The following is a 27,645-nucleotide window of genomic DNA, read 5'->3' as shown; positions in this document are numbered from 1 at the left end:
ATATACAACTGAATAATGTAAGACAATACATAAGTAAAATAAGTAACTGGAGGCAGACTCTCTGGGGACATAACTCTAGACCCTTGCTACTCAAAATAATCATAGAGTCAGCAATAACAGCATCACTTCGGAGCTTGCAGAAATGCAGAATTTCTGGTCCTACTCCAGATCTACTCAGTAAGAAATCTGCATTTTTACCAAAATTCCCAGGTGACTCAGATGCACATTAAGGTTTGAGAGGCACTGCAATGGGAATATAACCTTTGCTATATATATAGCTCAAGAAAAGGTGAACAGGCAGAGAGATTTTCACGCATCTGATTTTAAAGTTCGTTTGTTGAGTCCCTGTAGTTTCAGGGCACTTAATCTTTTCAGGGGCTTCTTAGACAACAAGCAATATTTTTTATATATCACACTATCCTACATATTTCAAAACCACATAACCAATCTGAAACCTCCAAAATCAAAGATGGAAAGGTTATATCATTTATATTGTCTAGGGTTGGCATATTTGATATATGTCTTCAGATACTTTTAGAGTATTATACCTATCTCTCAATCATTAAGAACTCACCTAAAGCTCATACGAATTCCAATAATTTATCTCCCTATTTGCTAATTTCTTAAAAATATTATAAAATATATGTATATGAAATTACTGTTAAGTTTTATTTTGCAGAAAGTTGAGGGTTCAGGATTCCCTGTTACCCTCATTGTTCTTTTGCTCACAGACTGAATGAACAAATATTTACTGAATATCTACTATGGAACAGGTCTTGAGGGCAGAAGAGTGAATAATACAAAAGAGTACCTGCTTTAATAACATTTATAGACCTGTACAAACAGAAGATCAAACAAAAAAAGGAGATACTTTGTAGTTTCCAATTTACCTTGATTTCATCAAGGTTATTTGGATTTTTCACTCGTCGGAAATAATTGGAGTTGACTCTACATGGCTTCATCCAGACAGGCTGATTCAAGTTGGGATCCTCAGCAAATATTTCCTCAAAAATCTCTTTTGTTAAGTCAAAAACCGCCTTGATAGAGAAAAAGAAACAAAATGAATTGGCTAAGATCCAAACATCAGACAACAGCGAGAAGTTTAAAAACTAGAATTATCCTTCCCTGTTACATACCTGCTTGTACACCCTTTTACTAGTACTTTCTATATCTAGACCCTTACTGGCACAGCCAAGCAGTTTTGCAGGAATACTGATGCTGTGCAGATCATGACCTAATTCTTTCCATTTCCAAAGCTCTTCCGCTGCATCGTGTACGAGAATTCCTACTTCCTCTGCAGTATGTGGAACTGCCAGTAAAGCTTCACACGGCTTTTCTGGAGCTCTTTTAGGTTCTGCCATTAAAGGTACAATTGTTTCTTCAGCCTTGTTTTTTTGGATCTTGTGAGAAGAGCTCAAACCAAAGTCTTCATCAAACCAGTCTTGATCATCTCCTAACACGCTCAGGAACTCCCGGCTGATTTCAAGTTCAGCAAGTCTCTTAGCAAGCTCTTCCTGCCCACTGGCACCAAATACTGGACTTTCCTACAGAAATGGAACCATTCAAACAGATCACCATTTAGTAAACTCAGGTTACTTAACAAGTTTGGGCTTTTTTTCTTTTTTTTAAAACAAATGACATATATTACTTGTATATTTGCTATTTCTCTATCAACAAGCAAAATAAAAACAATATAATGGCTACTGATGAACAATTTAAGAAAAAACTATTCTGTTTCCTGTAATTCTGTTTACATAAGCCTTATTATTCAGGTTTTACAAAATGTGTATTGATTCATTTTTTCCTTGTTGTATCACCATTACTCTGTTTCTGAAGAAATGTTTCACTTCTGGGATATGGAAATGAGATAAAATTTCTCACCTTTGGTGATCATCTGGTTCAAGTTACTCAAAATCATTACTGTTGTTCAACTGTCCATGGGCACCCTAAACAAGCTGATGGCCTGAGTATATGTCACAGTGGATATATTTCAGTTGTACCAGAGTCAACATCACAACTGGCAGTTTCTGCAAGGCAACTATGACTGAGTAGATATGTGAACAAACAATTTCATAGGCACGAAAGAACTGGGTTGAGAAACAATGGAAATCTCCATGGAATAAATTTGATCAGTGAATCTGGAAGGGAATCTATAATCTGCGGACAGTATACAAGGGTTTTCAACCCAGCATAAAGTTGTTTGTGACAACTCTATAGTGACCACTCATGACATAATAGAGGACAATTATATTTCAGACAGAAAAAGAGCCACATGGCCTTTAAAAACTAGTACAGTGATCTGTATTTAATAAACAACACATAACCAAAATACCTATTAGGAGTTATAGAATTAAAGTGTACCACAAAGGCAAGGTTAATTGACATTTTTTTTCTAAACAACATACTTACAGGTCTAGGACACATATCTGGTGAGGAAATCTCCTCTTTCTCATCTTCCAATTCAGACCTTAAGAAGCAACCCGGAACGCTTGGTGACTGTTCCTCAAGATTTTGGGCTAGGCCTTGGAGTGGTACTTTCTTTTGATCCTCAACAAGAAGCTCCTGATTGCTAAGCTGGATTTTTTCATTTCTAGCTTTTTTGATTTGTTGTAGTTGATTGACTGTGTCCTTCACAAAGACTTGGAGCAAACTGTCTGTCAGTAAGCTGACTGTTTCTAGCTGTTCCTTTGACTTTTTTTCCTCACTTACAGATGACCTCAGCTGGGCTTCCAATTGGTTCTTCTCTCTTGCTAACAGGTCCAGAAGTGGGGTAGAAAGCTTTTCTGAAACTTCGGGATATAAGTTCTCTTCCTTTTCAGTCAACTGTTGTTGCCTCTTTAATTCTTCAGAAAAGGTATTATCTAAAGTATCGTCTTCTACAACAGAAGAAACCTTTTCTGTGGCATCAGAAACAAGGTCTTTGTTTTTCTCTGAAGACATCAGTAAGTCCACTGAATTCTGCTGGTGAATACGGGCTTCGAGTACCCCAGAAATGTCCTGTATATTGTCTGTCTCTACTTTAAGGCTTCTATCAACTGAGGCTTCTGTGTCATGCATACTGGGTAGAGATTTCTCATAAAAATATTCAACTGTATCCTTTTCTCTGTCAGACTTGGGACCCTCTGTATCTTTTTGTTCTTGATTATAATATTGATATTGCTCATCGGAATAAGAGTCTTCGTCTTCATTTATGTCTACATAGTCATCAAAGTTTTCTGGAATGTGAGATATTTTTTGAGGAGGAGCAAAAATCCCATGCTTCTCTTTGCACACAAAGTATACAATGCCATCATATGTTCCATTGTTATTTCCTTCAGGTTTATCCAACTCCACTCCAGCCCAAAACCCTTTGGCAAAACTAGTCACACCTTTGAATCGAAGAGTTCCTGGCTGAACATTGCCAATCAATACCCTATCACCAATGTGGAAATCAAGTAATTCATCTGCAAGAGAAGCTGAAGCCAAGGAAGGGGATTCAGTAACTCCTCGTTCATGCTCTACATCACTGCGCTCCTTATTTTTCATAAGCTCAGTGGGGGACTTGAGTTCTAACAGCCTTTCAGAGTGGACACTGCTATGAATAGAAAGGCTTTTCTCACTGAGGCACTCGCTGATTTCATCATCACTACCAAAGCTAGTGGCTCTGCTTCTAGAGATGCTTGTTGCCTGTAACTTCTCTCTGCAAGACTGAGAGTCTTTCCTGAGTGACAACAAAGATGCCACCTCAAAGTTATCTTTGTACAATTCAGCTGAAATGTCTTTCTTGAAAGACGATACATCAAAATCTTCAGAGTACGACATCTCTTTAGATGCAAGTACACGCTGTGACCAAGATGAGTCCCTGCTCTTTATATTCTTTTGTACATGAGTCTCTTTTTCTGATTGGATGTTTGGACTATGACTAATATCTTCATTTGACTGTCCCTCTTTTGTTTCTTTTTTATGAAGATTTTCAATGGCTAATCTAACTAAGTCTTTCTGAACATTTATAGAATCTAAAGGAAGATCTTTTCTTGAAAGAATTTCAGATGAATCTCCCTGTTCCAGGTCTAGCTTCAGGAAGACATCAGCCTTCCTAGACTGTTTAGAATAGGCATCTTCAATTGCACTCTCCTCCAATTTTGCATAGTCTACTTCTTGTATTTCTGATTTCTGACTAGACTCTTCTTCAGCCTTGGCACCTGATACATCCAGAATTCTATAAGATGCGTTTAATTCTTTGAGAAGAGATAATGAAGGGACATTTTCTAGAGAATCTCCAGATTCAGCTCTTGTCCTCCTTGATGATCTCAGAATCGGAGAAGTCTGAAAGTGCTCTTCTGTCCGACCATCCAATTCAGTCATTCTCTTTGCGTAGGCAGATGAAGATTTTTCCGGTACTGATCTTTCAGAACCTGTCAATGCAGCATCTTAAAAGGGGAAGAAGAAAAAAAAATTACATCAAAATTGTCTAATCACAACTTTCAATTTCTGAAACCAAAGTTTAAATAAAAACCAAATATTAGTGAGAAAAAGCTCTGGTCAGTAAAAATGACCTGTTTTATAGGTTACCATATGTAGTAAATTTTTATTTTATGAATATACACTGTACTAAAAATAAACAGAACATTTAAAAATAACTTAAAGAGCTGCACTCAATATCCCAGCAAATTTGGAAAACTCAGCAGTGGCCACAGGACTGGAAAAGGTCAGTTTTCATTCCAATTCCAAAGAAAGGCAATGCCAAAGAATGCTCAAACTACCACACAATTGCACTCATCTCACATGCTAGCAAAGTAATGCTCAAAATTCTCCAAGCCAGGCTTCAGCAATACATTAAACCGTGAACTTCCAGATGTTCAAGCTGGTTTTACCAAAGGCAGAGGAACCAGAGATCAAATTGCCAACATCCGCTGAATCATCAAAAAGGCAAGAGAGGTCCAGAAAAACATCTCTTTCTGCTTTATTGACTATGCCAAAGCCTTTGACTGTGTGGATCACAATACACTGTGGAAAATTCTTCAAGAGATGGGAATACTAGACCACCTGACCTGCCTCTTGAGAAACCTATATGCAGGTCAGGAAGCAACAGTTAGAACTGGACATGGAACAACAGACTGGTTCCAAAAAGGAAAAGGAGTACGTCAAGGCTGTATATTGTCACCCTGCTTATTTAACTTCTATGCAAAGTACATCATGAGAAACGTTGGGCTGGAAGAGCACAAGCTGGAATCAAGATTGCCAGGAGAAATATCAATAACCTCAGATATGCAGATGATACCACCCTTATGGCAGAAAGTGAAGAGGAACTAAAAGGCCTCTTGATGAAAGTGAAAGAGGAGAGTGAAAAAGTTGGCTTAAAAGCTCAACATTCAGAAAACAAAGATCATGGCATCTGGTCCCATCACTTCATGGCAAATAGATGGGAAACAGTGGAAACAGTGTCAGACTTTATTTTTGGGGGCTCCAAAATCACTGCAGGTGGTGACTGCAGCCATGAAATTAAAAGGCGCTTACTCCTTGCAAGAAAAGTTATGACCAACCTAGATGGCATATTCAAAAGCAGAGACATTTCTTTGCCAATAAAGGTCCGTCTAGTCAAGGCTATGGTTTTTCCAGTGGTCATGTATGGATAAGAGAGTTGGACTGTGAAGAAAGCTGAGCAATGAAGAATTGATGCTTTTGAACTGTTGTGTTGGAGAAGACTCTTGAGAGTCCCTTGGACTGCAAGGAGATCCAACCAGTCCATTCTGAAGGAGATCAGCCCTGGGATTTCTTTGGAAGGACTGATGCTGAAGCTGAAACTCCAGTACTTTGGCCACCTCATGCGAAGAGTTGACTCATTGGAAAAGACCCTGATGCTGGGAGGGATTGGGGGCAGGAGGAGAAGGGGACGACAGAGGATGAGATGTCTGGATGGCATCACCAACTCGATGGCCATGAGTTTGGGTTAACTCCGGGAGTTGGTGATGGACAGGTAGGCCTGGCGTGCTGTGATTCATGGGGTCACAAAGAGTCGGACATGACTGAGCAACTGCACTGAACTGAAAAATCTGAAGTTTGGTATAATTTTTTAAGTGTTGTCTTAAGTTAGAAAATTAAGAAAAATGAGTCAAAGTTTATGGAAAAGCTGATTCTCAAATCATGCAAACACAGAATTGGATGAAGCATATTACCTATGTTCTTCAAATAGAAAAGCTATAAAGGAGGGACAAATGTACTAGTATATATGCCTCTAAAAGAATGAATTTCCCCAGGGACTTCAACTGACCTCTTGAATGTAAAAAAAAAACAAACCACAAACCAAAAAACACCTAACTATTTCTGGAAATACAGCACTCTAAGAGCTAAAACTGCTAAATAAGAAGAAAATAATTAAGATTCAGTGAACCAACAAACCAAGAAGTAAAAGTCTTGAATTCAAATAGCTACTCTGTCATTATTGCCAGGTAGGCTTTTGCACGCCTCAGTTTTAATTCCTCATTTAATTATACTTTATTTTCAATAGTTCTTATTTTTCTTTGGACTCAACTGAAAAAAATGTATATAACCACATAGCTGAGAAATAGTGGAGGCCGACAATTACACAATCAGATACAAAATCTGATTAAGGGAGAATTTTGAGATGCTGATGACACCCTCACAGCCATTTTAGATCAATGTCTTTATGATTCAGTTTTTGTCAGTTATTGGGACAATAAAGACTGATTCATATAACTTATGCATAACCCATAAATCACTTTAAAATATAAAAGTAACTTAAAATATTAAACGATCTACTATCTTTAGGAAATTCATTTTTTAACCAAATAACTTAGAGGTAGAATTGCATAGGCATTTGTATAAATCTTTAGCCCATGTAGATACAGTGTGATTATTTTTTCTAGTTACATACCAACATGTTCAGCAATAGACTCCAGGGATCCTCTGGATCGTTCTGAGTCTGTCAGTGATTTCCAATTCTTTGCTGTTTCCGATCTTAAGTAGAAAAATTAATAAACAGAAATAAATGTATTACTGATACTATAATAACTGGTAACAAAAGGCAATCAATTCTTAGACAACTACTTCTTTCTACTCCACAGGAAGTATTCCAACCTTTGCCATTTTCACCAAGCCTATTTCTGGCCTTCGTCACTCTCAATAGATGATCTTGCCTCTTTTAATGAGAAAAAGAGAGGCCATCAGCATGAACCTTCTGATCTTCAACCTTTCTACCTACAAATTCATCTATATTCACAGCCATCCCAATTGCCTTTCCTCCTGTCTGCAAGAAGAAAAAGGTGTATCTCTTAAATTTGCTCAAATTTCTTTCTACCCCAAATCCCATAATTTCTACAGTCTCACTGATAGTATCCCTCAACTAACCATTCTTTTTTCTACAATCGTTAGTCCTTCAATCTGGTGATTTTCTTCCCCCTTAGCTTATACGTATACCTCAAGCTTAAAAAAAAAAAATTCCCCCCTTTAATATTGGACTATAGCTGATTTACAATGTTAGTATCAGTTGTATAGTAAAGTGATTCAGTTACACATACACATATATTTATTCTTTTTCAAATTCTTTTCCCATTTAGGTTATTACAGAATATTGAGCAAAGTTCCCCTCCTCCCATTCTTTATTCCTTCATCTGATGGTACATTACTGTTCTCTTGTATGCTTTAATTTGACATTTACCATCTTCATTTTCTTGCTTTCTTTTTATCTGCAAAGTCATATTATATGCCTTCTACTCCTATTTCTTCTTAATCTCCTTAAAGGTTGTTATTTTATATATCATATCTAGTACTTGGCTCCCTTTTATTCTCTCTGAATGCACCTTTCTTTGGGTGAAGAAGGTTCATCCAAATGTTGCCATATTTATTGCCTCAACCATGATCTATATGTTGGTCATCCATATATATATATAAAACCCTAACATCTTTCCTGGATAATTCCACTTAGATGAACTATAGATACCTTAAAATTAACATTTTAAAACCAAAATCTTAAGCCTCCCACTGAGGAACACCTGATTTTCCATTTAGGTTAGTGTAACTTCGACTCAACCAACTACTACTTAAGAGAAATATGACAGTCATTCAGCTTCTCCATCTACAACTTTAATTAGTCAAGTATACTTCTTCAATATTCCTAAAATCTATCTCCTATTCTCTATTCTTATTACAGTGGATTATCTGAGGCCTGGCTTAGACTACTGTTATCCCTGCTTCTAAACTTATCCCTTTCTATCTTTCCTTCATACTGTAGTCAAAAAGATTTCTCTAAAGAGAAATATGATTCTATCATTCTCTAGTTAAAATTCTTAGTAGCTTGGTTAATAAAACTATAAAAACACTTAATCAAATGTAGAAATTAAAATAAAACTTACATATAATGTAACATAAAGGGAAAATATATACATATCAAAAATACAAAATATAACTATAAAAAAATCCGAGAAAGAAATATATCTAATTGTTGATGTCTGCTGTTTTGGGATAGTTATATATGATATGATTTAAACTTATTCCTTTTTACCACTTCCCTCAATATTTTACTAGCAATAACAATAAAACTAATACACAGTGCTAACTTTGTGTGTTAGACCCTGTCCTAAGTTAAGTCTTTTAACCCTGATAACAAGTTTATTACTCAGGTGTTCTTATAGGGATATAAATCCCAATTAAAAAACTGAAGTACAGGGAGGTTAAATAACGTGCCCCTAATTAAACAGCTGGCTGGTGCTGGAGCCAGGATTTAAACCCAGGTAGTGCTAAATTAATCGTAAGGAGTCTGTGTAACGTTTCTAAGAAACAAAAAATATCCTAAAATATTGCCTTTCAAGGTTTCACATCTTCTAAGAAAGTGAATAAGAAAATACTAAAAATGCTTGAGTACAATATTATCACAATCTGTTTTGTATTTTTCCAGTTTCTTCTCCTAACTCTGGCAATATCCTATCGCATTCAGCTTCCATGATATGCCAAGCTCTTGACTGCTTTTAGTCACTCATCAGTGCCTTTCTCTCTGAAATACCCACTACTTCTCAGTCCCACTGACCTACATAACCTCTGCTCGTCGTTCAAAATCCGTCTCAAATATTCCTCCTGACTTCCCCATGTATCACACTATATATTCTAGTGGGGCTACTCTGCATCTTCGGTATCTGCACCCAATGATGGCCTAATATTCTGTCCCTGGAAAGAACCTTCACTAACAGGGTATTCACCCATTTCTGGATGTAAAGACTGCTTCCAGTGTTTACTTAATATAAAAGAGGTTATGATGCACATGTTCATGCAAATAGATATTTTTGGTAGTTTGTATGTTTTCAAGCTAGATTTTCAGATGGGGAATTACTGAGTCAAAAGTTACAGACTGTTTTTGACTTTTGAAACATTGCCAAATTGGTTTTGAAAACAACTATACCAACTTACAAAGCTGTAACAACAATGCTGGAGAGTATTATTTTCACTGCACCCACCAGATTTCAGAATATATATTTAAATCTGTGCCTTATTATAAATTTGATTTGTGATTATACCATAAACAACAAATTTACTTTAGTGACACTAAAACCATAAACCAGTATTTTCACTTCTACAATTTCACAGTTACTCAAAAGTTAGCTTCAACTAAAAACCTTTCCCTATTTCTTTTGCAAATAAGGCAGGATATAGGTTAGTTATCAAAAATTTCTACCTGTGCAGTGGAAGGGACTTGATCTTGGGTTTTTCAGAAGTTGAGGAGAGCGTTTTAATCTGAGGCTTGGCTGTTGGTGAGGTTTCCAAATCTCGGCTAAGCTCAGCTTCAGTTTTCTTAATGAATTCATCATATGACTATGTTTAGAAAAATCAGAGGAGTCAATATACAGAATTTTTAAAAACTATCTTAACTTAGAAAACTAAACATTTAATAGTAAAATATTCAAACAGTAAAAAAGATGTTAATATAAATGTTTACTCCCTGCATCAGTATTATTTCTCAGAGTTCTAAAGTCAGTTATTTGCATAGCCTTCTTGAAATAGGCTATGTATAAGCAAGATGTATAATGTAACACTAATATCAATTAGGAAATGATACAATCTCAATCTTCTGTAATACAGAAGCGTAATACTTATGAAGTAATAGTTCAGGCCCTGCCATATTAAAAAAACTCTTTAGCTGATTATATAATTATTCTTTAAAGGATGTCCTAATACTTTCCTGATAATTTTAAGTTTAGCCATTGCACTTAGTTTCAATGGCAGTAAACTTCTTAAAGGGTATGTACTTTGGGAATACAGATCCCAAGGAAAGAGAAGGGAGTCGTTGAGAGCATGATAGTACAGAATTGCAAAAATACTTCTTAGTTATTAGTCATTCTATAAATAAAGCTTCACTAATTTATATACTATACTATATACATATACTATAATTATAAAATCTAAATAAAGAACTTTTTATTGCCTTTATTTAAATCATTTAATAAAATATTGAATGAGATGGATCTTTATATTTTTCTCTAGATAGTTTTCTAGTTGATGTATCTATTACTGAACTTTTGAGGCAATGCTATTCAATGTAACAGTATTTCATTTAGCTTTTAATTGCTCCTCATGACCTTTGGCTACCTGATGCGAAGAGCTGACTCATCTGAAAAGACCCTGATGTGGGGAAAGATTTGAGGGCAGGAGGAGAAGGGGATGACAGAGTATGAGATGGTTGGATAGCATCACTGACTCAATGGACATGGGTTTGGGTGCACTCCGGGAATTGGTGATAGACAGGGAGGCCTGGCGTGCTGCGGTTCATGGGGTCGCAAAGAGTCGGACACGACTGAGACTGAACTGAACTGACCCTTAGCAGTACTTTTAAATCATGGGCCCCACCTTAGGCCAATTAAATAAAAATCGCTGGGAGTGAGCCTGGATATTTGTATTTTTCAAAAAACCTCCTTGATTAATTCTAATGTATAGTCAGATTGAGCACAGACCTATAGGATGAAGTTCAAACTCACCAGTCTGATTTCTAAAGCCCTAAATTTGATTTTCATTTTAAAATTTTGTTTCTTACTACTTTCCAGCATGAACTTCTCAGCATGGTCACTGAATCGTAATCACTTTTCTTCTAAACATATGTGCAAGTTACAATTCCTGTTCCCATCTTTGTGTTGTGTACTAATGTTAATGTCTTATCTTCTCCAGATCTGTCAGCAGGTTTATCTTCTATGTGGAAGATAGTGTAGTGTAATGGTAAGGGCACAGAATTTGGAATTCAAGCTAAATTAAAATCCTAGTTTTAACACATTTGAGCTGCATATCTCTGGATATCATTAATTCCACTGAAACTCAATTTCCTCATTTGTAAAACAGGGATAGTAACATCCACATCTTGTTGCTTTGAGGATAAAGTGAAAAATATGTGCAGTAATTAGCCAAGTTTCCAACACATAAAAAGGTGCTTGAATATTTGATTAAATTAATAAACGTATTAATAAAGGAGAATACATGTTTGGTGTTACCACACAAGGACGATTAAAAGAACAGAAATTTTGCCCAAACATAACAAAGACCTTTTTAGCACTTAGAGCACCTGGAGTCCAACCAATGAAATCAACTGCCTTGAAAATCTGAAACTTGCTATTACTGAAAGTGACTGAGAAGAAACTGAATGATCTCAGGTGAGCCTTGAGAAGGGATTCTTATGATATAGGAAGTTCAGACTGGTTCTGTAATGAATATGGTGTTCAGGAATACTAGGCTGACAGAATGTATGTAAGCTATAGGGAAGCAACCGTAGGCAAGGACATGTAAGAGTGAGAGGCTATGCACACTGTAGAGGTAAGAAGACATCAGGGTCCCAAACAGCCTGATGTCAGTAGGAATGGAAAGGGACAAGCAAGACTTATGAAAAAAGAAATCAATGGGATCTGAAAACTGAACGAACAGGAAAAAACAGAATGAGAAAGATATAAAAACCATAAAGTAATTAGCCTCCAATTAAATAAATTAATTTAAAAAATATTCGGAGGAATTGTCAGTAAAACTTTCTGTGCCCACATGCTTTTAAAGCTAAAAACAAAACCAACCAACCAACCAAACCAAAAAAACCAGGCTTCCAGAGTTGGGTAGAATCAAATCAGGGAAGGTTGCTAGAGTTTGGAAGGAAACTCAAGTTTAGCGTTATTTTTAGGAGCTATTCAAATAGTACAAAGAATCATACTAATAAGCTGGGTGGCATGAAACACCATTCTGCCAAAAAAAAAAGAAAAGAAAAGAAAAAGCAGTTAACAGTTCCAATAGCCAGGATTATTTATCTAATGGTTCTTTCCTTAAGAGGACACGGATATCAAGCTTTCTTTCATAGGCCTAATCTTTCCTCTTTGGGGAAAAAACTCATTTTAATACTTTCACTATTTACTTTAATACTTGATATTATATAACATTTTAATATTTAATGCTTCAAGCAAAAGTTTGTTCAGACACCTCAGTTTCTTCGTTTTTAAAGTTAGGTTAAAATGTGGCACAAAACTAATACTGAAAATTTTTAATCTATCACTTTATTAATGCTTAAAACATTTCCGGCTTCATGTGTACACTAGCCTTCTCATGTCTAACCTCCAATTGTTTGATGAGACTGGCTTCCTGGGCTTTGAGCCTCTCCTTTTGTCTTTTCTTCTGTTCCTTCTTGAGTTGGTCCACAACTGATTTTCTTTTCCGCAGCTCATCCTTCAGGGCTCTGATTCTACCTTCAATGTCACTCTGGTCAGATGTAGTTTCTGAAAGAGATATAAAACCTTTTAATGTCATTAAAAAAAATAAATTCAGTAACTATTAATAGACAGCACCAATGTAAAGTTAATCTAACATTTAAAATTTGAGATTCAGAAAAAAATTATTAGTGATTTCCATCCTTTCTCCTAAATCTCTATGCAGGGGTCGGGGTGTGAGTCTTCCTGTTTATTTAATTCACCTTCTAATTGTGCTATTTTGAAACTGCAAATAAAGTTTGCAAATCTGAAGATACTCTGTCCTGATAAGTAGCTGGAAGTAGAAAAACTTTTGGTTAGCGAAATTTGGACATTCTTTAAAGATTTATTTCCCGGTAACAGGATAGCCATACTTAACTGTCCCTCCTCTTGGTTACTAATAGGTAGTTTGATAGTTTTAAAGTCATATTAAAATCAAACTAGAATTTTACCATTTGAAATTGTGAGTCATCAGCTAATGGCTTAATATTATAAAAGGAGAGAGAAAAATTATAAAGAAATATACTTTGCGATAACCTTTGGAAGCTCTTAAAAGATTTAAAATAACTGAAATAAAGCCATAGTTAAATCTTATTTTCTTCCCAACAATTTGGACACATACATGCACACATACAAAGCAGATGTTTAGTCACAGCAAAATCATGAAAAAGACACTTCACTGTAAGCATCACACAAACCTTATAAAAATAAGCATCATTAGGAGTTCCCTGGTGGTCCAGTGGCTAAGACTTGTGCTTCCAGTGCAGGGGGACCAGGTTCAATCCCTGGTCAGGGAACTAGATCCCATGTGCTGTTCACATGTGGCAACTAAAGATGCAGCATGCCGCAACTGAGACCCAGCACAGCCAAATAAATAATAATAATAATAAAATAAGCATCATTTAAAAACAGCTTATTTCACTACACATGGAAATTACATAGAAAAAAAAAATGACATCTTCTCCTTGAATCACACCATGGTGTCATTTCCACACACTGATGAGTGAGGCAATAGTCTTTTAAGAGAAATACTATTATATACAACTCTGAAGACTTAGATGCACATTACAATACGACATCATAAACAATCAGGTTTTTTTTTTTTTAAAGCACTTCAGATTAAATTGCAAAGAACTAATCACAGAATTTATTTTGAAAAGATAAGTCCTCTTTTTGCAATGTGATCTAAATATCTAAATTAGAAATAATGACATCTAAGTTCCTGCCACTTTAGTCTCCTGACTTAAGGTGCATTAGGAAAATTATGCCCATCTTATGCCAATAGTGCCATCAGACTGAGCCCTGAGTGAATAGTGAAGTTCACTATTTACTGATTAACACTCATAAAATGAAGCAATAATAAAGGTCATTTTTAGCTTGGAATCTACTACTGGTAATTAGTAAGGTGTCTGTCACTTAATGATTTCTAGAACTGATGTGAAAATTAAATAAGATACATAAAGCATGTAGCACAGTACTTGGACTACTATAAAAAGCTCAATAAATGGTGGCAGTATTAGTACACATAAAACACTTTTATGTAGCCATATTTTATGTAATATTTTTTGGTTTAAACTTAAAAAAGGTGGTGGTAAGGAGACAAAAACTGAGTATCTTCCTAATGTTCTCCTTTAATTTCTGAAGAAAATAATCAATTATTTTATTTATTTTTGGCTTAATTTATCCATTTTATTTTTTTCATTTTATATATATATTTTATTGAAATACAGTTGACTTACAATGTTTCAGGTACACAGCAAGGTGATTCAGTTATACATATACACATATGTTATTTTTCAGATTATTTTCCATTATAGGCTATTACTAGATATTGACTATAGCTCTCAGTGCTATACAGTAAATCTTTCTTGCATATCTATTTTTTTAAATTAGAAATCTAGCATTCTATTCATACTAAGTCAAACAAGTTGAGTCAAATGTCATACATTTTTTAGTTAGGCAATATTACTTATATATATGTATACAAAAACTTTTCTACTATGCTTGATAAGGGCTTGAGAAAGAATATCACAAAAAAGAAAAGATGGAGAAACTGGAAAACATAAACTAAGTGAAATGGGGGCACCAAATATGAAATAGAAAAAAAATGAAACAAACTAGATGAAAGTAAAAGATCAAAAGTCCAGCTGTCTTTAAACATAGCTGCTCATTAGAAACATATCTGGAGCTTTGGGGGAAAAAAAGCAGGTCTGGGCATTTGATTTTTCAAAACATTCCAAGATAATCTGATATGCATTTGGATTTTAAAAAGTGATTACAGGTTTTTCTATTAAGTGGTAGTTTTGGTGATATAGAATTCTATTATTTTTCTGTTGAAACAATCATGATACAATGGTATTAAGTGACTAATAGTTGCATAATCACAATAGTAAAAGATGTTTATCAGTTTTCACAATCAATAGCCAGACAAAAAATAAAAGATAATGACAACTGCAAGCCATAATGGGAATATGATTAATCTAATAACATAAAATAATTACTTACAATCTGGGGGGTTAAGTAGAGTGATGTAGTAAGTGGAAGTACATACATGAACATGTTTTCATCTGCTCAGCCAGTCTATGTCTTGTGGTTGGTGCATTTAATCCATTTACATTTATGGTAATTATCAATATGTATAATCGTTGGACTGTGAAGAAAGCTGAGCGCTGAAGAACTGATGCTTTTTAACTGTGGTGTTGGAGAAGACTCCTGAGAGTCCCTTCGACTGCTGCTGCTGCTAAGTCACTTCAGTCATGTCCGACTCTGTGCGACCCCATAGACGGCAGCCCACCAGGCACCCCCGTCCCTGGGATTCTCCAGGCAAGAACACTGGAGTGGGTTGCCATTTCCTTCTCCAATGCATGAAAGTGAAAAGTGAAAGGGAAGTTGCTCAGTTGTGTCCGACCCTTAGCATGGACTGCAGCCTACCAGGCTCCTCCATCCATGGGATTTTCCAGGCTAGAGTACTGGAGTGGGGTGCCACTGCCTTCTCCGCCCTTGGACCGCAAGGAGATCCAACCAGTCCATTCTAAAGGAGATCAGCCCTGCGTGTTCTTTGGAAGGAATGATGCTGAAGCTGAAACTTCAGTACTCTGGCCACCTCATGTGAAGACGTGACTCATTGGAAAAGACTCTGATGCTGGGAGGGATTGGGGGCAGAAGGGAAAGGGGGATGACAGAGGATGAGATGGCTGGATGGCATCACCGACTCGATGGACATGAGTTTGAGTGAACTCTAGGAGATGGTGATGGACACGAAGGCCTGGCGTGCTGTGATTCATGGGGTCGCAAAGAGTCGGACACAACTGAGCGACTGAACTGAACTGACGATCCTATTACCGTTTTCTTGATTGTTTCGGATTCATTTTCTGTAGGTCTTTTCCTTCTCCTGTGTTTCTTGCCTAGATAAATTCCTTTAGCATTTGTTGTAAAGCTGGTTTGGTGGTGCCGAATTCTCTTACTTCTGCTTGTCTGGAAAGCTTTTTTATTTCTCCATTAAATCTGAATAAGAGTCTCGCTGGGTGAAGTATTCTTGGTTATAGTTTCTTCCCTTTAATCTCTTTAAATATATCATGCCATTCCCTTCTGGCATGTAGAGTTTCTATTGAGAAATCAGCTGATAGCCTGATGGGAGTTCCCCTGTACGTTATCTGTTTTCCCCTTGTTGCTTTTAACATTTTATCTTGGTCTTTAATTTTTGTCAGTTTGATTACTATGTGTCTTGGTGTGTTCCTCCTTGGGTTTATCCTGTCTGGGACTCTGTGCTTCCTGGACTTGGCTGACTAGTTCCTTTCCTGTGTTAGGGAAGTTTTCAGCTATTGTCTCTTAAAATATTTTCTCAGGTCCTTTCTCTCTTCTTCTGGGACCCCCTCTAATGCGAATGTTGGTGTGTTTAATGTTGTCCTGAGGTCTCTTAGGCTGTCTTCATTTTTTTCTTTCTTTTTTCTATATTCTATTCTGCAGCAGTGACTTCCACCATTCTGTCCTCCCTCATTTATTTGTTCTGCTTCAGTTATTCTGCTATGGATTCCTTCTAGAATATTATTCTTCTCTGTTTATTCTTTAGTTCTTCTAGGTCTTTGGTAAATATTTCTCATACCTTCTCCATTGTTTTCCCAAGATCCTGGATTGTCTTCACTATCATTATTCCGAATTCTTTTTTTGGAAGGTTGCCTATTTCCACTTCACTTAGTTGTTTTTCTAGGGTTTTATCTTGTCCCTTCATCTGGGACATAACTTTCTGCTTTTTCATCCTGACTGACTTTCAGTAATGTGAGTTTTGTTTTAGCTGCTGTGGGACTGTGGTTCTTGCTTCTGTCTGCCTTCTGGCAGTGGGAAAATCTGGGCCTTGCTCAGTAAAACTTTAATCCAGTTATCTGCTGATGGTGGGGTTGCACTGGCAGTTGTTTCACCTGAGGTCTATGGGCCCTGGGGTCTATGGGCGCTATGGCAGGGTTAACGGCGGCCTCCAAGAGGGCTTACACCAAGGGGGACCTTCCAGGACTGCTGCTGCCAGTGTCTTCCCTGTGGTGAGCCCCTGCCAACCCCATGACTCCACAGGAGACCCTCCGACATTAGCAGGTAGTTTTGGTTCAGTCTCCTACGGGGTGACTGCTCTTTTCCCCTGGGTCTTGGTGTGTGCAAGATTTTGTTTGTGCACTCCAAGACGGGAGTCTCTGTTTCCCCTGCTGCTGCTACTGCTAAGTCACTTCGGTTGTGTCCAACTCTGTGCGATCCCATAGATGGCAGCCCACTGGGCTCTCCCGTCCCTGGGAATCTCCAACCAAGAAGAGTGGAGTGGGTTGCCATTTCCTTCTCCAATGCATGAAAGTGAAAAGTGAAAGGGAAGTTGCTCTGTCGTGTCCAGCCCTCAGCAACCCCATGGACTGCAGCCTTCCAGGCTCCTCCATCCATGGGATTTTCCAGGCAAGAGTGCTGGAGTGGGGTGCCACTGCCTTCTCCGCTGTTTCCCCTAGTCCTGTGAAATTATAATCAAATCCCACTGGCCTTCAAGGTCAGATTCCCTACGGATTCTCAGCCCCTTTGTGGGATCCCCAGCCTGGGGAGCCTGATGTGGGGTTTAGAACCTTTACAACAGTGGGAGAACTTCTTTGCTACTACTGGTCTCCAGTTTTTGGGTCACCCACCTGGCAGGTATGGGAATTTGATTTTATTGTTATTGTGCCCCTCCTACCATGTGGCTATGGCTTCTGTCTTTGGATGTGCAGTATCTTTTTATGGTGGGTTCTAGCATCCTCCTGTCAATGGCTGTTGAACATGCAATTTTGGTGTTCTCACAGGAGACGAGTGGACATCCTCTCAATTTGTTCTAGAGCTAACAGGCTCTGAATCTTACTGGTAAGCTTTACAGTGATTTAATTAACAATTCTGAACAATATTGGGGGTAGGATTTCAAGTTGAGTTGAAAATTATAACATTTCTAAAACGAAATATAAACCCCATACCTTTGCATCTGCTAAAGCTGTGTATCCTTTTAGCTTGATAAACTTTGTGTGCTTCCAGAACTTGAGATGTTACTTTGATAAAATTTTATAGGAGACCACTATACTTCCTATAACTTTGCCTCCAAAATGATTATTTTAAAGGAATATATTTTAAAAATTGGATATGTAAGCAGTGATCTTTTTAAATAAAAACATTTCTCAACTATGACTGTGAAGATTTAACAGAGATGATGAGAAACTTTAAGTTCAGATGAAAGACCGTGTGAAATGTTTACATTTTTAAGTAGTAAAGAAACCAAAGTTCTACAAGTGAAAGGTAAAAAGAGATAAAATACAAGTCTATGACAGTGAATGGGAGTACATTTTCCACATGCCCAAATCTAATTCTACTATATAGTGTTTATCACAGTAATATCTAAAAGAACCTCTAGAAAAAAAATTTTTTTTAATCTAAGTAACTCTCTAGATCATTGTATTGTCTTTATGGAATTCTCTCCTACAGGTTTTTTTTTGGAAGAAAGGGGATAGGGGAAGTGACAGGAACATGAGACTTCTGCTGGCTGAAATACATCAAGACAGAGTAACCTGATGAACAGAAGAACGACTAAAAATTAAGCTTCATTATTTGACACATGTTGATTGCATTAATCTGGCTCATAACAAACTCTCCATCATGTAACTAAGAAAGGTATTATATAATTCCGCTGCACTAACATTTACCACTCCTATAAATACCACATATAATGAATAATGCGGTCATGAACAGGAAGATGGCATGTATAGCTTAGAAATCTCAGAGATATTTTTCTAAAACAGTTCTCATTTGAATATATTTTACCAATAAAATAGTACCTTACAAATATTATTAATCCTTATTTTATAATTCACACAAGGATGATTAAGATATTATTTCATTGCTATAGATAAGAAAGAATATTAGTTATGGGAAGGAAACTTGAAGAAAGTCACCAGTAAGTAAAAGAGAAATAATGAGAATCCATATATCAAAATATCAAGTTTACGTCCACTGAAAGGTTACTCCACTGGCAGTAACTTCTCCCCAGATTACATGAAAGCAAATATATACAAAAAATTAATCACTTTCAACAGATAAATATGACAGACAATATTCTTCAACTTCGCTTACTGGCTTGATTCAGTAATTTCACTTCTAAGAATTTATTCCTACTGAAATATTCAACAGGAATATAAATATAAATAAAAAGGCTGCCAGGTGGCACAGTGGTAAAGAACCTGTCTGCCAATGAAGGAGACACAAGATATGCAGGTTTGATACCTGAGTCAGAAAGTAGGAAACGGCAACCCACTCTAGTATTCTTGCCTGGAAAACTCCATGGACAGAGGTGCCTTGCCGCTACAGTCCGCAGGGCTGCAAGCAGTCAGACACGACTGAGAATGCACACATGTCATGTCATGTCATATATAAGTGAAGATATTCATTATAACATTACTTGAAATTTTGGAAATTTTAAGAAAATCTACATGATTATCACTAGGGAAATGGTTATATTATGGTATATCCACCCTTTGAAATATTATGCAGTTATTCAAAGAATAAGTAAATATGGGCATGGGAAAAACCCAAGAGTTACTGTTGTTTAAAACACTGAAAGCAAAGGGGGTATAAAATAGGATCAAAGATTTAAAAAAATGAGTAATATTTTTTACTTTTCCTTTACTAAATGTCTTCTCTCAAAAGAAAATTGAAAATGAGCTCAAAAGACATACGTCGATATAGTATTAATCTTCCTCAGAATCCTACATAAACCAAGTTTTGTCTGCCTAGATATGTCTCCCAAGATCAATGCCTTGAAGTCTTTTAGAGTAGAGCCTGTTCATCCTTTCATAATCTATGTACTACCGGGAATTTATAGTAGGATAGAGGTTAAGGGAAAATAATGAATGCTCCCTACTGCCATGTGCAGTCTCTACTTTTCCTTCCTTGAGACTTATGCTATCCTGCTCTACCACCTCCTGTTTCTCCTCATGGGCATCATTAAATCATTCAAGAAACACAGTACCTACTATGTGCAATGCAAAGTACCTGCTAGGGTCAGGAATATAAATTCTAGTAGAGGAGACCCACTACTAGGTTGAATTAATGTGTTGATTAAATTAATGTTTGATTAAACTTATGTGCTGTCTGGGGTAACAAGTTAAAGTGCAGAGCACTATAGGAACACATAAGCAGCACCTGTCACACACAAAAAATTCAACAAATGTCTGACGAATAAATGACTACTAACGTCTAAGAACATAACAATTTATCATAGTTTGTATAATGAGGGATATAAATTATCAAGGGAAAGCAAAGAATTATGTAATTCAATTTTGGCAAGGAAAAAACCTTTACAAATGAAACAGAGAATAGCATTTTACCAGTCACATAGAGACAAAGCTTATTAAAGAGGAATTCAAACATAGTTCAAAGAAAACTAACTCCTTCCTTGTTATCTTACCTGACTGTGTCATAGATAATGACTCATCTGACCAACTGTAACAATGTTGATGGGACCTGACCGGCAGACGACCGTGTGCTCCAGTCCTATGACTTCCTTTGCTAGACTCTTGCTTTGACATAGACATGGAGCTCTTGGGAGGTGACTGTTTAAACAGAAATCAAATAAGAACTGTTCTGTGATACAATTATTAAATTCTATTTAAAATTTAAGATACTAACAAGTTAAAGATAATATTTACAAAGAGTTTTAAATAACTTCATGAAATAAAAAGTGAAAAAAAGTTTGCAAATTACACAAAAGATTTCAACTTTTTAAAGTATATGGAAAAAGTTATTTAAAAGCATCCTTTTAAAGATGTTTATGATAAACTATGAGTGGCTACTGAATCAGTGATATTTACCCCTTTATTTAACTTTAAAAATACTAAATATGGGTGTACAGATATTTCTTTGACATAGTGATTTTACTTCCTTCTGATACATATCCAAAAGTGAATTTGCTGGATCATTTGGTAGTTCTTCATCAATAGATGAATGAATAAAGAAAATGTGACATCCACCCATCCACACACACAAATACTATTCGGTCATTAAAAAAAAAAAAAAAGGAAATTCTGTCATTTGAGACAGAAGAAAGTCAGAGAAAGACAAATATTGTATGATTTCACTTATATGTGGAATCCAAAAAAACTCCAACTCATAGAAAAAAAGATCAGATTTGTGGTCACCAGAGGTGGGGAGTAGTGGGTAGGGAACTGGCTGAAGCTGGTCAAGAGGTATCAGTTTCCAGTTATAAGATATATAAGTAGTGGGTATATAATGTACAACATGATGACTATATTTAACACTGTTGCATGGTATGTTTGAAAGTTGCTAGAAGAGTAGATCCTAAAAGTTCTCATCACAAGGAAAAAAATGTTTTTGTAACTACAAGATGATGGATGTTCACTAAACTTACTACTGTAGTGATCATTTCACAATATGTGTATGTCAAGTCATCATGCTGTACACTTTAAATTCACAGTGCTAAATGTCAATTATATGTCAATAAAACTGAAAAAAATTTAATACAAAATAGGTACTATCTTTATGGAAGAAAAGAAGATAGGAAAGGGGGGAGGGAAGAAAATAAGAGCATAAGATGACTGCCCACACTAGATTACTTATTACAAAGGGAGTAATTTCTACCCTGGTATCAAGAGGAAGTGAATAAGCCTGATGTGGTTCCTAACTGTTAACATCATCACTTTCTATCCCTGCGATGGTGGGCAAGTTACTCAGTCTGCTAAGCTTCAGAGTGAGGCTTAAAACATTATCTAAAGAATTGCTGTGAGGATAATCTACATAAGGCACTCAGTATACTACCTGGCACTTGATAAACACCCAAATAAATATTACTTTTTATTATAAAAGTGACTTTAAGACACACTAGCTTTGACTTTCTTATATGGTCCATTTTGAACTTAGGTGGATTCTTTTTTCAAACACAAAGTGGCTTTTAACAATGTTTTTGTTCACTTACGTATTTAATATTATTATGCTAATCCTTCATACACATTATAAAATTAAGCTTAGAAAAAACTAAATTTCTAGCTTGAGTTTTTATTAGGCAGTTTTTTTACTAAAGTATAGAATTAAGGGCAATGTGAAAAACCTCTTTACTCTGAAGTGACTACGATTCTAATTTAGAATCCATATCCATTTCAGATCTGCCTTAAAGAGATGAAGCCACTACTTTAATGAAGATATACAGCAGTCATTAACTAAATTATAGAAAAGGCACACTGGTATGGTTTAAGGTCTTATTGTTTCTATTATGTGACAAATCGCAGACTTTAATAAGAACTTGCCCCACACATTATCTTTATTAAAGACTTTAGAAGTTCCTATCTCTGTTTATTAAAAACTTCATAGCATATAATTTTATAAATGCCACTAAAACTAAAATTCATATATTTATAAATTTTTAGGAGTCAATGAAAAGCTTTATTTCTACTCAAATGTCATGTACTGTAGGTTACAGGTATGGGTGATAGTCAATGCTTCCTTAATAGCAAGAATATAACAGTTAATAATATACCTTTCAGATAGGTTTTTTGTAAAGAACCTTTAAGATATAAATATGTATTAACTTACATGTTTAGTAGGCGAGGTAGAAGATTCCAGTTCTTGTGAAAAAACCATGTCTTCAGTAAGTATACTATGGTCTGGACTCCCAGGATGCTCCTGAACTATGGACTCAGATGGTATATACTCAACGGCAGGGCTGCCCAATTCTTCTGGAATAGAGCTTTCACTGTGTAGATGAGAGTAGGAAGGTACTGGAGATTCTGTTTCACTCACTATTTCTAGAAGAGAAGGTGAAAACAAGAAAAAGTACACAATCATGGTCAAGGGAAATGTTCATCTGTTAAACTTTACATTTGTTTTTAGCATGATTTCACTAGTTGCATTTTTATATATTTTTTAATCCCATCACTTAATGAATCACATTTACCGTAACATCCTTAAGTCTAAGAATTTTGGCTGATGCAAACTGAGAGACATTATCTGTAACATATAGTCAGCAATGATAATGATAGACAACCTGAGTGTCTGTAAAGATGCAATTACAACTCATACATTTGTTTAGGAAAATGGAAACATATGGAAATCAGTCCAATCACTTTGGAAAGCAATTTGGGAGTATTTGGTAAAGATGAAAAAACACTTTATGATCTAGAGATTCTACTTCTAGGTATATGTCCTAGAGAAATCTTGTATACGTGCAGCAGGAGACATATACATGGTTATCAGCAGTATTGTTACAATAGTAAAAAACTAAGTAAAATGATGGCAATTGCAGCCATGAAATTAAAAGATGCTTACTCCTTGGAAGGAAAGTTATGACCAACCTAGATAGCATATTAAAAGCAGAGACATTACTTTGCCAACAAAGCTCTGTCTAGTCAAGGCTATGGTTTTTCCAGTGGTCATGTATGGATGTGAGTTGGACTATAAAGAAAACTGAGCACCAAAGAATTGATGCTTTTGAACTGTAGTGTTGCAGAAGACTCTTGAGAGTCCCTTGGACTGCAAGGAAATCCAACCAGTCCATCCTAAAGGAGATCAGTCCTGGGTGTTCATTGGAAGGACTGATGTTGAGGCTGAAACTCCAATACTTTGGCCACCTGATGCAAAGAGCTGACTCACTGGAAAAGACCCTGATGCTGGGAAAGACCGAGGGCAGGAGGAGAAGGGGACGACAGAGGATGAGGCGGTTGGATGGCATCACTGACTCTATGGACATGGGTTTGGGTGGACTCTGGGAGTTGGTGACGGACAGGGAGGCCTGGCGTGCTGCGGTTCATGAGGCCGCAAAGAGTCGGACATGACTAAGCCACTGAACTAGAGTAAAATGAATAAATTGTGGTATATTTATAAACTGAAATGTTACACATTAATACAAATGAATGAACTGTATGCATCGATGGAGATATACTATGAATTTTACTCAGCCCTTTTGGAACTTGTAGCACTGTCTTGCCTCTGAAATTTCCTGTCCACTGTGGCCTCGGCTCTAAGAAAACAAATACTGTTGACAGTAAACAGAAAATTCTTGACATTATACTTCTATAATCTTAAGAATGTACACTGCTTTCATTCTGTCACCATGGATATAATGCCTCACAAGGATTAAGCTATACTTTGGCTCAACATTAATAAAATTAGGTATCAGTTACTATTATTATCACCATGCGCTCAGTCGTGTCAGACTTCTTGCGACCCCTTGGACTGTAGCCTGTCAGGCTCTTCTGTTCATGGGATTTCCCAGGCAAGAATACTGGAATGGGTTTCCATTTCCTTCTTCAGGGGATCCTCCTGACCCCTGAAGAAGGGGATTGAACCCGTATCTCCTACTGGCAGTCAAATCCTTTACCACTGAACCACCTGGGAAGCCCAACAAAAGAAATACCTATACCCCCAAAAATGTTTTACTTTAATAAACATTTACAAAATTACATTTAATAAACTGCCTGTATATACCATATTTTATCTATTTATTTGTTGACAGAACTTCATCTTTTGGCTATTGTGAATAATGCTGCTATAAACATGGGTGTACAAACAGCTCTTTGAAAACTTGGTTTCAATTCTTTTTGGTATATATATATATATAAACCCAAAAGTGGAATACAGTAATTCTATTTTCAATTTTTTGAGGCACTGGTATACTATTTCCGTAATAGTTACAACTATTTTACATTCCCATCAGCATTGCACACAGGTTCCAATTTCTCCAAATCCTTGTCAACGTTTTTGTTTTTTTTTTTTTGAGAATAGCTTTCCTAATAGATGTGAGGTGTACTTCACTGTATTGCTGACTTTTGAAGAGTTATATTTCAATAGGAGTCTAGCAACATTTTGACACTTTTAAAGAGATATGGACTATAGCAGAAAAACACCAAAACTTTGTAAAATGTTTAATCTGTAGGTGTTGTCCAATATGGTAACCATCAGCCTCATGTTGCCACTTATATAGCAATTAAGTTCAATTTCTCAGTTCTACCAGCTAAATTTCAAGTGCTCAACAGCCATTTAAAAAGTCAGGCTTTGGAAAAAAGTCCCAAGAGCTCTTCTCTGAATAATATTTTATAATGTTTTATGAAAGAAAGATACACTCCTTAATGATGGACACCTGTCAGATTTCTTGGACCCCAAGCTTACTTTTAATCCCTCATTGATTATTTGATGATTTCCTGCCACATGAGTTCCTTGTCACTCAAGACAGAACCCAGAAAAGCCAATTGGCAGCTTCCTTGCTGGGCACTGGAACTTGGGCATTGAAACTAGGTGTCCCAGTAGAAGACCTCATTACAAAAGTGAATAATGTGAAAAGGAAGGCTCCATGTGGACTCTACTTTAGGTGGCTTTTGGTAGTGACAGTGGATTTTTCAGAGGTTGCAAAGTGGTGCAGAAGTGGCATGAATGGGGAATGACAAAAACAGTAGTTTTCTTCGGTGCTCTGGTGAGTAGCTGCTAGAGCAGTCTTCTCATCAAGCCAGTTCTCTGCTGTGGTTCTAGAACTTCCTCTAGAAGCTCAGTATAGAGCTGGCTTTCCAGTCAACTCAAAATTTTATTAACCACTACATGGTCTTCAGAAAGTAATTTTTCTGCTTGGTTTTAGTAAACTTCAGTTATTCCAACAATGGGCCCTAATGGGTACACACAATTCTTTTTCTTAGTTTTTCTTTTACTTACGTCATTTAGCTCATTAACTACACTACTCCTAAGCAATATTTGGTGAGACTGAAATTGTCTTTATCACATTTACCCAGTAACACTTTCCATGATCATATAGGTCAACAGTTCCTGACAGATGGAGGTTTGAATAACAACAACTAGTCTTGATTTGCCCTCTAGACATAGTAGGAAATGTTTTCTACTTCTATTACAGCCAATGATGAAACCTGAGAAACTGAATCTGTTTACTAGGTCCTCTTAAATCTCCTTTCAAGATGGACAAGTCTAGCAGACTTTGAGGCTAGAGAATGAGGATGTGGAAACTGACACAGAAGTAAGCTTTTACTGAAGAAACTAAATAAAAATTGCTAAGGATAAAGAGGAACACTGCAGATGAACCGCATTCACTGCATCATTAGCTCTATGTATCACTTGGTATGTATAGCTAAACAACATACCGTTTAGTTTTGTTTGCTTTTAATTTTCTATAAAAGAAATCAAACTGCTTACAGTCTTCTGTGATTTGAGATTCTTATATGTTGACTTGTATACTGTAACTTTTTCATCTTTACTGAGCATAACATGTAACTATACCACAATTTATTAATCCATTTTCCTATTTAATGTGGGTGGTTTCCTTTTTTTCCCCTGCCATTTCAAATACTGCTGTTATGAACAATGTCACATATATCTCATAGTAGAGATAAATTCTTATAGATATCTATATGTATATCTCTATAATATCAGTATTTATAGATAGCTTTATTTATATCCATTTATTATCTACGTAAAAGTTCTCTACAGCAGTGGTTTTAAGATTTTTTTTACCTTTATCATAGTATTTATCCTTACTATGTATGACACAATGATATTTTCTATTCTATTTCAATTTTAAACAATGCTGACTATAATCCACTAAACAGATGTCATGCATCTCTAATGGGACAAACCAGAACTTGAAAAACAATGCTATAAGACAGCAGTTCCCAAACACTTTGGTCTCAGGACCACTTTATACTCTGTAAGAGTACTGAAGACCCCCAAAACTTAAGTTTATGTAGTTACAGACACAGTTATATCTATCAGTATTTACCATAACAGAAATTAAGATCCATAAAATTTTTAATTTATTAAAAAATAAGAGTAATAAACCTTTATGTGTTAACATAAATTACATTTTCTAAAATTCAACACAGTACTTTTTTTGAAAAAATTAAGTTTAGTTGAAAGGAGAGAAACTTTTACTAACACAGTAAACTAAAATCTTTAATGGCTGGCTTAACAGAAGACAGGTGGATTCTGATATTTACTTCTGTATGCAATCTGTGATTATGTGTTGATTTGGCTGAAGCGTATGCAGAAAATCTGGCTTCACACAAATGATACATATTAAGAAAAAGGAAGAGTATTTTAACAGTATTCACAGGTAATTGGATATCCTTTTTTAATGTCACACCAAAGGTGGACAATTAGTTTCTTAAATGTTAGCTGTAATGTGAAATCTTACACCATTATCAGTGAACTTTTCATAATGTTACATTAAAATCTACAGTCTGATCTTTCACCTTAATAGGATCTTTTACCCATACATGATTTTCTAATCCTCACTGGTCATTTGGAAAATATTGGTTCACTGAGTTATTAGGAAGATCTTTTCAAATATTCGCACATTTTATCACACAATATGAAAAGATGACTTTGACTGATATCACTCATACCAGAAAAGTCTGGAAAGCAGTCAAGCTCACAACAGGGGAAATAGCATTGCTAAAAGCCCTAA

The 27,645-nt window shown here is 36.1% G+C and overlaps 1 protein-coding gene across 1 annotated transcript in view; it reads right to left on the bottom strand.

Moving 5' to 3' along the window:
- CEP350 (centrosomal protein 350) overlaps positions 1-27,645 on the bottom strand; it is a 125,753-nt gene that overhangs the window by 7,221 nt on the left and 90,887 nt on the right. Inside the window, exons 29-36 of the mRNA XM_052653926.1 lie at positions 22,779-22,990; positions 20,641-20,785; positions 12,562-12,722; positions 9,665-9,801; positions 6,875-6,957; positions 2,410-4,409; positions 1,137-1,544; positions 891-1,037 (exon numbers count right to left, since the gene is read on the bottom strand). Coding sequence (XP_052509886.1) covers positions 891-1,037; positions 1,137-1,544; positions 2,410-4,409; positions 6,875-6,957; positions 9,665-9,801; positions 12,562-12,722; positions 20,641-20,785; positions 22,779-22,990 — 3,293 coding nt within the window. The remainder of the gene's footprint in view (positions 1-890; positions 1,038-1,136; positions 1,545-2,409; positions 4,410-6,874; positions 6,958-9,664; positions 9,802-12,561; positions 12,723-20,640; positions 20,786-22,778; positions 22,991-27,645) is intronic.

This window comes from Budorcas taxicolor, chromosome 16 (assembly GCF_023091745.1).
Source record: "Budorcas taxicolor isolate Tak-1 chromosome 16, Takin1.1, whole genome shotgun sequence".
Classification (NCBI taxonomy): Eukaryota; Metazoa; Chordata; class Mammalia; order Artiodactyla; family Bovidae; genus Budorcas; species Budorcas taxicolor.
This window is presented reverse-complemented; position numbering and strand designations above follow the sequence as displayed.